This window comes from Amaranthus tricolor, chromosome 2 (assembly GCF_026212465.1).
Source record: "Amaranthus tricolor cultivar Red isolate AtriRed21 chromosome 2, ASM2621246v1, whole genome shotgun sequence".
In the NCBI taxonomy this organism is placed as follows: Eukaryota; Viridiplantae; Streptophyta; class Magnoliopsida; order Caryophyllales; family Amaranthaceae; genus Amaranthus; species Amaranthus tricolor.
Genome location: NC_080048.1, coordinates 12,543,341 through 12,556,405, shown reverse-complemented (window position 1 = coordinate 12,556,405; position 13,065 = coordinate 12,543,341). Strand labels below are relative to the sequence as shown.

Sequence of the window (13,065 nt, the reverse complement as noted above, 5' to 3'; positions counted from 1 at the left end):
ACCATTATTATGAATAAAACATTTGCAACCAAATGGTTTAAAGTATGCTATATTCGGTTTTCTTCCTTTGAATAACTCATAGGGAGTTTTCTTAAGTATGGGTCTTATAAGGCATCTATTTAAGACATAATTAGCTGTGTTAACAGCTTCAGCCCAATAGTGTTTAGCTAATCCATTTTCAATAAGCATTGTTCTTGCCATCTCTTCTAAAGTTCGATTTTTCCTTTCAACTACACCGTTTTGTTGAGGTGTCCTAGGAGCTGAAAAGTTATGGGTTATACCATATTTTTCACAAAAGGAGTCAAAGCCTAATTGATCAAACTCTCTTCCATGGTCACTTCTAACCGAGACTATTGGAAGGTTCAGTTGAGTTTGCATCTCTTTACAACGTCTTGAAAACAGTTTCAAGGCTTCACTTTTATCCTTTAGAAAATCAACCCACGTAAATCTAGAATAATCATCAACTATAACTAGGATATAAGATTTACCTCTTATGCTCCGTACACGCATTGGTCCACATAAATCAATATGTAATAGTTCACATGGTCTTGATGTACTTACCATTTTCTTCGGTTTGAATGAACTTCTTACTTGTTTACCTTTAATGCATGCGTCACAAATAGGACATTGTTTATAGTCAAGAGCTGGAAGTCCCTTAACTAAATCTTTACTTACCAATTTCAGCATGGTGTGAGTATTGATATGGCCAAGACGTCTATGCCAAAGTTTTGGATTATCTGTAATAGCTTTCAAACACTTGAAATTTTGCACTGCAATTTCGTTAGTATGTAAAGCATAAACATTATCATTTCTAAGAGCAGTAATGAGAGTATCTCCAGTATTAGGATTTTTAACAACACATTTTTCTTTGTCAAAAATTACTTCATTACCTTTATCACATAGTTGAGACACACTTAGCAAATTAAATTTTAGACCTTCAACTAAATAAACATTGTCAATAGTTTTAGATGGATTCTTACCAATTTTACCAACGCCTAAAATTTTGCATTTACCTTTATCTCCTAAGGTGATTGAGCCATTGCATTTTTCTTTAATTTCAGAAAATAAAGATATTTTACCACTCATATGCCTCGAGTATCCACTATCTAGAATCCATTTTTGTTTATCCTACAAAACAAAAGAAAATAACCTTTCTCAACCTTACTTGGCTATCCAAGTGACAAATTTGGAACCATATTCGGGATAGACCATGTTGGGTGGTCTTGTTCCTTTAGGAACCCATATTTGCTTTATCTGTTCACGTAATTCAAAAGGAAAGGAATTCTTAATAATGTAATCATCTTTACGTCTGTAAGGACATGCAAATCTTATATGTCCTTCTTTGCAACAAAATGTGCAAGTAGGAGTACGTTTATGTTTATTTGCACCTTTTACAAATGTGGTTTTACTCTTATAGTTATGTGTAACATGATTATAACCAATACCACGTTTATCACTAGTTGATTTTTGTTGTGTAAGCATTTTAGTGAGTTTAGATTCAGACTCATTAAGCTTGTTTAATGCTTGTAGATTTTTCTCAGATTCCAGTTTCAAGGTTTTGATCCTGGCTTCAAGATCATTGTTCTCATTTTTAAGATCAATAAGCTGTTTAGTCTGACTGAGATTCTGTTCTTTCAAGACCTTGACAGTCTTTTCAAGATTTGATTTTTCAGCCTTTAGCGAATTATTTTTATTTATAATTTCTTCACAACCTTCAGCATAATGACGTATTCGATCTTCCAAAATGTTTTTCTCATCTTTTAAAATTTTCTCAATTTGAAACATATTTAGGAGTGTTATAACCAATTCATCTTTTGTGTATATATATATATATACATATATATATATATATACATATATATATATATATATATATATATATATATATATATATATACATATATATATATATATACATATATATATATATATATATATATATATATATATATACATATATATATATATATATATATATATATATATATATATATATATATATACATATATATATATATATATATATATATATATATATATATATATATATATATATATATATATGTATATATTAAAGTGATAGAATAAAATGGATGTATAGATCTAGAAGTTTAAAGTTGGAATTTTATTTTTCTATGTGTTATTGTTGAAGAGTAAATTAAAACTTTTAAGTTGATTTATTTTTTTTAGCTTAAAATGTATAGAAATATATACAATATGAATATATTTTTATTTTTTATGATTTTTTTTAATATTTACATGTGGTTATTCCTTAAGATTTGTGGTATTATTTACATGTGGTTATTTCTTAAGATTTGAATCTAGAATTCGAAGATTTAAATGATTGCATGTATATAAAAATATAATACAATAAAATGTAATAAAAATCTCGGTTTTATCATGATAATATTTTAGGCCTTTTAAGTATTTATTTTATTTGATAAAAGGAAGATTTAAAAGTTTGAGATTTCATTGTCGTAACAAATTTTCGTTAATTCACTTTTGGATCGAAACATTATGCCTCGTTTTGTGGCTTGGGGTTTCTGTGAGTTCGTTGTGTGGGTTTTGAACGTTTTGGTGTTCGAATGAATTATGAATCGCGTAGACGTTTAAAATGATTAAAAGTAGAACAATCTTTAAAAATCATGAAATTTGGTACCCGAGGTAATTAGTACCTTGCGGACGCAAGGGTGAAGCCGATTTTCAATTCACACATTAGAAACGGTCGAGTCTGACCTGTTTGGTTGTTGTACGTTCTTGAACAATTAATTAATTAGTTGTCTTATTCTATTAAGATGTTAGGTGTTTAAATGAAAACTAAATGGTTAAGTATAAAAGTTACTAGATGTTGTTTTGAAATATGCTCTAATGTGTGTTTTTCTTTGGGTGTTGTTTGTTGCTAGTTACTCAATTCATGAGGGTTCACTAAAGTGTCTTCCTTCTTTACAAGGTTGTGTTTGTGTTCTTATCTGGAAAAAGTACGTACACGTTGAGGTTGATTGTGCATAGTTACTTTGGATATCACCTTTATGTGATTTATATTGTTGGATTATGTTGGTTACTAAGGAATAAATTCACATAAGGACTTAGACCCACAAATAATAAATTAATAGTTATGGAAACTCCTTTTCAAAGAAATTGGTTTGGGATATTCAACAGGGATATGAAAAGGATACTCCTAATAAAGAGAATTGGAAATAGATACCCAATAGGGTAATTTGGTCCCCTTCGGTAGGGCCCTAATAAGGGCCACCATGGGGTTATGCCTACTCTTAACCTTGGCAACCCGTTAAGATATCAGGCAATGTCTTGGTCGGTACTTGCCTTAGGATTAACTCTCCCTTGTGTATTCTACCAATCTTATTATTGAGGCAAGAGATTGGAGAATCGGAGATAAGTCATAGTAGTCAATGAATTAAAAAGGGAATGATAAATTATATTAGAGCTTTCGTATGCTAGGTGGATTGTGATATAAATTGATATTTGTTTGTTATGCATTTTGATTATTTGCCTCTGACGTATACTGTGTTTTGAATACCTAAGATGATGTTGACCTTGACGACAAGCAGATTGCTTGCAGGCTGGGACTTCGGGAATGAGGATTCTACCTTAGCATTTGATACCTCGTTTAAGTATCCTTGTAGGTTTCGAACGTTGAAAATTTTTATTTCCTAAAGACTATAATATGCTTACATTTCTTTTAGAGGCCCAAGGGGGTTCTGGAGTTGTATGAGGATTTCATTTACATTTTTTTTTTGCTGCTATAGTTGTTGATTACTCTAATTTTTATCATCAGAACATAACCCGTTCAAGGTAGAACGAATCCTTGCATTTTTGTGTTTAAACTTTCATTAATGGTTCAGATATCGCTTGGAGAACCCCGACTTTATGTAGAATTTTCTAGTTGCCTTTATCCGGGCCATTACAAACACACTAATACAATGAAGAAATCTCTTGGTAATAATCCCCAGTTACTTCTAGAGTATTAGCCTCACTATATGCTCTTAAATGATGTTCTAAGAGTCCCTTATATAGTCTCTAACATATTAGAAACCTTAATACATAAGGCTTGAAAGCCCAAGCAAAAAACGGCAATACATAAAAAAGTCGTTAGAGGGCTCCTGGCTGAACCGCTGGAACCAGCATGCCCAACGGTCGAATGAGGGGCCTTTAGTGGCTAGCTACGGACCTTCGCAAGTTGCTGCCTCGAGAGAGCAATTCCTTCCCCATCACATGCATGTTTAAGGCATGACTTAGAGCCTTAGTTGCGCTTCCCATTGTTTTGTTTAAGGAAATCCTTACCTTGCCCAAGACACTCCAAAACGTCTCCAATGATCACTTTATCAAGTGATCCAAAGCATATACTTTCATACTCTTTTACACAAAAATCATCATTCTTAATTCTGCAAGATAGAGCATGAGCAACCAAGTGATCTAAGCTATCACTAATGTCATGGAAATTGACTCTTGCTTCAACACAATGTAATAGACTCATAATTATCTTACCTGATTTAGAAACAAATATACATTTTGTGTAATACATTTTTTAATTGGATAATTAATTTAATAAACTAATTTAATTTTACTTGATTTAGATTCATCTATACAAAACTAATTGGATAGTTACTTTAATTTTTTAAATTTTTTTGGTAGATCATGACATGTTGATGAAAAATATTTGTGATCATCTAATCAAGAATCAGTTAATAATTACTTTTCATTGGTAGCGAAGGCAGCCATTAAAAGTTTTGAATATTTTTAGTCTATAATATGATTTCAATGATGAAAATTAGGAGTAAAATTTTTTAATTTGTACAATAAATATTTATTGCTAAGATGAGCGAATCAAAACTCCCTATCTTCTCTATGATTTTGATGTAGTAAAAGTTATAAGCTTGGTTTTTATGTTTGTTTACATGGTCAGAAACTTATGTCACAAGTTTGAATCTCATTAACCTTTTTATCAAGTAAAACTATAGTGTCAAGCATGAGAAAATATGTCACATTCACACTTCTAATGAAAAATAATTTTTTTGTGAAGAGGGTTGATAGCATATATAATAAATTTATCCCAACAATTTTATGCTACAACCAAAGGCACTTTTACATTCTCAAATATGTGATGATGATAAAAGAAAATATTTTGATAATTAAACAAATTTATTTTACTACAGCCTTCTACTTTAGTCATTTTAAAAGCTTTAGCCTTAAAGTTTACTTTTGCAAACTATAACCTCCAAGTTATGAAAGCCAACATCGATATATAACTGAGACAAGTCATTGAAATCCGGTGATTTGTGCTCAAAAATATCATTGGACCTTTTCTTTTACCTTTGGCCTCGATCCAATTCACTTAACACTAAACCACACCCTTCATAGCCTTCTCGCCTCTCTCTCTACTACACTGCCACCCTTCACCATAACTCTCCTTCCATGACAACTCTCACCCTCCTCGATCTCCACAACACCCTCCTCTTGTCCACCACCCACCTTCACAGTACCACCTCACACCGACCACCCTTGACATGAAATTCGGCTTAAAATCATGGTTGTTCAATTGGAGTTGTACTGTGGGACTTTAATTACAACAACAGCAAAGATTTTAACCGCAATCTCAGAAATCACTCAAAAATATAATTGTGTTACTGCCTTGAGTTCAGTAAAACACTTACAAACTCTATATTATTGTTTCTTATTGTTTCTTAAGTAAACTATTATTGGATTTAGACAAAAAAGAAGAAGCTTGTAAATCCCCTTTGTTTGATACTTATGAAAACTTACAGTACAAAATTCGTGCTTGATCTGATACCTGCATTGAACTTAATTTTGCCTTTGATAATTTTTCAATTGAATCTTTGACCAAAAACTTTGCTTTTGTTGTAACTCAATTTGCATATTACCACTGTGATTGAATAAATATTTTTTTTACTCTAATTTCATGACAGGGTAAGGAGAAAGCCTGATGCCTCGAACTAGGTGGGTTTGATGTGGTGCTATGAAGGTGGGTGGTGAACAAGAGAAGAATGGGGCTGAGGTTAAGGTGAAGGAGAGCTTTTATAGAAGGAAAGATTGAAGAAGAAGAAGGAGGAGGAGGAGGAGGAGGAGGAGGAGGAGGATAAGAGAGAAAATTTTAAAGGAGAGGAGAAGTAATGGTGATGAGTGGTGGTGGTTGTTGAGAAGGTTGCGCTGAGGTGTGGTTTGGGGTTAGTTGTGTGTGAGTTGGGTTAAGATTTAAGCTAAAAGAAAAGGTTAACAATCATTAAATAAAAAATGACATATTTAATGTGAATATGACAAAAGAGTAAATATATGAAATAATATAATTTCTTTTGTTTTTTAAACCAATTGATAGGTGAGAGATTTGTAAAAGAACTGCTATTTTTTTCTTTTTCTTCCATTTCTTCGAAACAAACATGAGATTTCAGTCGCTGTCCCATTTCTCTGTTTCCTTTTCTCTTCCTTCAATTGTTATTTTTAACAAAGTGCAACTGTTTCATCCCTTCAATTACAATAATGAAAGAAAGTTTTCGAAACAATTTAGTAATTGTAAACTTTTAACACATAGTATAAATTTCAACATAATTGCCAACAAGAAAAAAATAACTAATATAATGATTTATTTATAGACATTAACAAAGTTTGTTCACACAAAATATGTTGCAATCTTTTAACACATAATCACATACAAGTTTTTTCTATTACATTGTTGTGATAACACCATAAGTCACATCCTAGAAATAAGGAGGGGGACGCTGATCAAATCTTCACTCATAGCAGGTTGGAATAAGTCCAACTCGCCATAGCGTTCCAGAACACGCATTCTGCATTCCTCGGCGGCTTGCATGCCAGTTGAATACGCACCATGAACTGATCCAGGATAACTAGCACTCGTCGCCTCCCCCGCAAAAAATATGTTATCTACAGGAACCCTAAGTCTCTCAAACAAATCATGTGGCTGCCCAACAATATTATAGCTGTAAGAACCGACAGAGTTTATATCTGAGCCCCAATGAGAAACCAAATAATGAATCTGCACCAATAACATGCACAATTTCAGAATCAAGTCACATTTTAGAACACTACCAACAAGAGTGGCAAACTTACTGGTGGAGATGCATCAGGAAGAATCGTTTTCAACTGCTTAAAAGCAAAATTGGCAGCAGCTTCATCAGACATTTTCTCGATGTCCTTGGCCAACTTTCCAGCGGGCATATATACAAGAACGCTATGACCAGTAGCCTTGTGAAGATTCAGAAAATAACTACACCCATATGATGTTTCTGCAACAACACCGAGAAACTCCACATTTGGCCAAAACACCTTTTCAAAGTGCAAAACTATCTTATTCTCGATTCCCACTCCTAGATTTGAGATTGCATCTTGTTTCCAATCTGGAAGCTTCGGCTCAAACTTAATTGTATTAGACTTTAGAACACCGAGAGGAACAGTAATAACAGCAGCATCAGCCACAAAAGTAGCTCCGTTTTCTGTTGTTACCTTCACCCCATTGCGATGCCTTGTAACCTTTGTTACTCTAGAGGACAACAAAAACCGTCAATAATTTTAAAAACAGAGATGAGCATGAAAGATGAAGTTTATGAATCCAGACCTGTGATTCAGGCGTATGTCTAGACCCTTGGCAAGTGTGTTTATAACAGGGAGGTAGCCTCGTTCCATAAGCCCATGTCCACCAGGGAGTAGCACTTCCTACAAATTAAGAAACAACAGAAGTCCCGAAAGAGAGCAAATGTCAAAGGCATATCAAATTAATAAAATAGATGCCAAATTTTGAATTGATCGTATATCTTAACAGTAAATTCAAAGATGTATAACCCACAGATCATTATCACTATTGATACGAATAATAACACATACCTCATCCCAACCTTTAAGAGATATAGTCTCAGCATCGGCCGCAAACCAGCCCTCCATCCTACATAGGTACCATTGCAGCACCTTATGTGCAAGCCCTTCTAACCTGCCATTGTATCATCATTTGACATAAATTCTTCTCTCACACTTAGAAAGCATTACTGACAAAAGAAAGATATAGAACTGACCTTAACTCTGGTCTTCTTTCAAAGACCATTGTAATTGCTTGTTTAATAGACATATCCTCAATGGATTCTTCGCGTATTTTATTCGTCTGTATACATAAAAAAAAAACCATTAATTTTAAAAAAACCAGTGAGTTGTGAATCTCGAAGGGAACTTAAGGAGTAAAGAAAGTGTCATTCACGGTAAACCAAAAAAAGAGAAGAGTGTACAGTGAGCAAAACTACTACTTGCCTCTTGTAAAATAACTTCAAATGTTTCGCCAACTTTGACAACTAGCTCTGGGGGCACCTGCTTTCCATCTAAATCAAAGAGAGCATAACTGTGACAAAACATTACAAGGATTCACCACTTCAGAAGTCTTGAAACACATTAGGCACTTCTTTCATAATTTCATCCAATAACACAATCACACGACATAACTAAGGAGATACAATATAACACATTCAGGACAAACTAAAAGCATGTTTCCTAGGTGAGCATGATGTTCATGAAGTCTTTCAAGGCACATCGAGCCACATATACTAGAAGGGATCACAAGAACCTAAAAGGATTATTGAGCTCTATTCATAATTGGGTTATTGTATCAATTGATCATAGGAGAAAAACTAATCATACACTATCGAATGAATTATTGATAAGTTACCTCTCTAAGTCATGATCATATAAAACGGAGTTGTCTCCACTGGTGCGATAAAGGGGCAGGCCAAGTTTACCAATCAACGGTGCCAAGGGATTCTCATTGCAGACACCATGTAACCTAAAAATATTAATTGATTGAGTTAGATATAGAGGACAAATAAGCAATATATGCCACAAATATGTTACCTCAAATAAACATAATTAAAAGCTAAGTAGTCCAAGTGTATGTTAAAGTTACCATGATGCACCAAGATCTATTGGAAACCCCAATGTGTAATCTGTGCATACCCGACCACCAACTCTATCACGTGACTCCAACACTGTCACCTGAATAGAAGCATCATAAAGAGCACGGGCTGTAGCAATACCAGCCATACCGGAACCTATGACTATGACAGATGGTGATGGAGCTTGCCTTCCCTGACCCTCATTTGTAGAGTTACATAGACCTATAACACAAATTATGTTCAGAAATTAGAAGAAGCTCACAAACCAACAAAGTTAATGTTTAATTTAGAGTTTGCCATTGAAAGTGACCTATTGTGAGGAGAAATGTCAATATCATTAGCAAACGCAAAGGAATAGATGGATTATCATGCAACTAAATAATGAAAGACAATTACAAGATGAATATGTATAAACCCAAACTGGTGTTATATTCTCTTCAGCGTAAGCCTACAAGTTCCTACTTCTTAATTGACCCAAGGCATCAACTTTGACATGACCAACTTTTCCATACATAGAGTCCTCTTCCAAATAACTTTTGTTCTCACATAAGTTATCTTCGGTCTTCCTCGCCCTCTTTTTAACTCTTTCGAGGTGCAACTTTCTATCTTCCTTATTCATTCATTATAAAAATCCATCTTTACAAATGAAAATGCCATAATCTTTTCCTCAAAAGTCAAATCCAAATTATACGTTCCAAAATATGTAATTAATAGTTTAATATCGAAAATGACTATGGAAGTCTTTAAAGGTTAGCTAGTCTAATACAGGGAGGGTCAATTCTAAACCCTCTCAAAGTTCAAACAGCTGAATTTTATCCTAGGTTAAGTTAATTTCGACAAAGTTTATCTTCATTAAACCTGTGTGATGACAAATTCTCATTCCATAGGCACGCTTCAATAATTGGACTACTTTTTTTCATTTCGGAAAATTTTGACAGACTATTAGCTACACATACCACTACTTTAACCGAATTAGATATTCTTTTGTTTATCTGAATTGCTATATAACCAACCAAATTAATATAGACTTAAAAATAGAAGGTTTTTTCTGTGATATTGCATGACAAAAGCGATGAAAAAAGTGCCATCAAACAACTCAAATTCCACTCAATTACACCCAACTGGGTTTCTTAATAAACCTTTAACATTCAAGTCTATCAGGCATGTGCAAATCAATACTAATCAACCTCTAAAATAATGAGTTGGTTAATCATTGATGAAGCAATGGCCGCCACCTATATTACTTGGACTTGGGCATAATATAAATGTTTGATACTGGTAGGTATCCAAGTGTCGAATACGTACATATATTCGATTTTACGTCTAAAATAAAGTGTTTAAGAGTCGTATAAAAATTTAAGCATCACGAATCAGACATGAGTACATAAATCAAATTAAGAGTCCGAGTGAATTAGCAACCTAATAAACTCACGTGATACCCAATGTAAAAACTTTTTTACACCACCGTGCCCAATAGAGGTGTTCAAAACCGGTTACCGGGTCGACCCGGATCCGAAAATCCGGGTACCCGCTTTTTCGGGTACCTAAAATTGTGATTCGGTTCCGACCCAGTTTAAATCCGGTCGGAAACCGGATACCTGGTTTTCTTAGAATGTTTTTTGTTAAATTTGTTTTTGTCTTTTTTTGTTCAACTATGCGTTTTTATCTCTATTTTTATTTAAAATATTTTTTTATATAAAATTCAAATACTAACTCTTTAAAAATATTTAGCTTAATTAGTCATAAAATAAAAATTAAGAAAATTAAAGAATAATATTGTTACACATTGGTTAAGCAAGAACAATTACACAAAAAAAGAAAATTATCTACGGGAGAAAAACTATATTAAGATTCAACTCAAAATTAGCTTAATAGACACCATCATTATTTTATTTATAAAAAAAAAAAAAAAGGATACCGGGTACCCGGTTTTCAAAAATATGTGACCCGGATCCGGTACCCAGTTTAAAAACCGGATACCCGATCCGGATTATCCGCTTTACAAAAACCAGGTAAATTATCCGGTTTTGAAAAACGGATAATGGGTAATCCGGATCGGGTTTTTTCGCACACCACTAGTACCCAGCAGTGAACTTATTACTTAGAGTAGAGGTGTTCATTCAGGTGGTCGGGTCGGTTTCGGACAGGTGTCATTCGGTTCAGTTGTATTTCGGATCGGTTATTTTTCGGATGCGTGTTACGGTGGGTCACACTCGGGTCAGGTCAGTTAGCCACGGTTCGGTTGTTGATCAGTTGTTTGAGCTATAGGGTTAGCATCATTTCGGTGTCGGTTGAAGTTCGTGTCGAGTAGTCAATCGGTCTTGGACTGTCATCAGTTAATAATTGGTTTGGTTTTACCGGGTACAGATCGAGTTCGGGTATTATTTTCCAGTAGAATTCGGCTGCGAATTACTATTTACTATAGATTGAGTCAATATCAAATTAAGTTGTTAGACTTTTTTTAATTGATGATAAGATTCCCCTTACTAATTAATATGAATTCAGGTCGATTAACTTTTGATTTCGGTTTAAATTTTCGAGTCGGGTCACATCTCACGTTTGAACAGCTGTAGCTAGGAGACAGGGTAACAAGCAATAATAAGTCAAAAGAATTGACTTTTCAAAAGAAAAAATATCATAATTTAATTCACAATTTTAACAACACGTTGAAAACTCTGGCATCACAGAAAGTGACCACATTAGTCGCTTATTACTTTTGATAAGATAAAAAGAGTAACGTATCAGTAGTGATGAATTAATGACAACAATGTTTTCTCTAAACATCAAACACCGACCACACAACTATATTAGTGGACCCCACTTACCAGCCGACAAATCAATTCCTTCCAGTTAATACAAAATTCAGAAAATGTAAAATTAAAATGTTCAGTTATCAAAAATAAACAATATTTACCGGATCCACTAAAGAAAACTTGTTTATTAATTATTTTTAAATTAATCTACGTATTTGTATAATTGTTAAATTTAAATTCGGATTACTATTTATTTCTAATTGTTTGATCACAAAGAAATAAACAATATACTTTTATTTTAAGTAAATATATTTAATAGCTGAATTAAATTTAAAATAAGTAGTTTATGTTCAACAGACTAAGTAAAAAAAACTAAATTATTAATGCAAATTTCTCAATTAAAAAGGGTAATTTAGTATTTATCTAAAATAATATTTATACCTTGACGCAATTGACGATTACTCTTGTTGTTCTTGAGCTCCATTGAATACTGATATTTAAAAACTATTTATTTAGGATAGAATTTGACGATGAGGAAGTAAGGGGTTGTCTGGTGGGATTAAAGAATAAAAAAGAAGGGTGTAATTGAGGTAAGTAATGGAGAATAAAGATCAACAAACAAGTTATGAAGTGATTTGAATTTGATGATAAAATTCCCAGATTAAACAACCAGTTCATACGTCTGCTTCTTTATTATTTTTTGTAATTTTTTTTTAACGCTTTCAATTCCAAACGACACCGTAATAATGGCAGAGAAAATTCAATGAATCTATGCAGAAAACAAATTATGGGTTTTGGGTAGTTATTTTCCAATATTTAGTGTATGAAACTAAGAATTAGGAGGGCTTTTTGAGATTTTCGAGAGAAAATATGGGGATTTAGGGAAAGGTGGGAAGAAGATGGGCTTGGCCTAAAATATTTTGGGATTGTTTTTGGTTTGGTTTGATTGATAGGAGGTAGGTTTGAAGGGGAACTTATAGGAAAAATAATGTCAAAAAAGCTAAACTTCTAATTATTTACATTTAGAGCGTGATCAACATGTTATTATCCCCTACCGTGGGGCCTATTATTAATTGAAGGACCAGGTTATTTGGATTTATTTGAAATCAAATAGGAAATAAATCAAATATTTAGGCACTAAGTAGCAAAAGACTATTTTACGATGAAACGAGTTTATACGTAATGTCTATTAGTAAAAATATTAGGAAAAACAATGAAAACTAAATTCCCACTTATATAGGAACAACCGCTCTCTTGAGCGACGGTCTCATTGTGAAACGAATAGCTCAATCGGCCTAAATATAATTTTTCCTATGTGCACTCAGTACTTGATCTATTTAAGTCCATAATTGATGCATTTAAGGTCAATTTTTTTTAATTGATCACTT

At 33.1% G+C, this 13,065-nt stretch overlaps 1 protein-coding gene across 1 annotated transcript; it reads right to left on the bottom strand.

Annotated features, from left to right (window-relative positions):
• Positions 1-6,598: 6,598 nt before the first annotated feature.
• LOC130806580 (polyamine oxidase 2-like) lies at positions 6,599-12,678 on the bottom strand. Its single transcript, XM_057671714.1, has 9 exons — positions 12,119-12,678; positions 8,936-9,146; positions 8,702-8,815; positions 8,290-8,377; positions 8,061-8,146; positions 7,876-7,978; positions 7,610-7,707; positions 7,105-7,534; positions 6,599-7,030 (listed from the first exon to the last, which is right to left on the bottom strand). The coding sequence occupies exons 1-9, from the start codon at positions 12,159-12,161 to the stop codon at positions 6,725-6,727; spliced, it is 1,479 nt and encodes a 492-aa protein (XP_057527697.1). The 5' UTR covers positions 12,162-12,678; the 3' UTR covers positions 6,599-6,724.
• Positions 12,679-13,065: the final 387 nt, after the last annotated feature.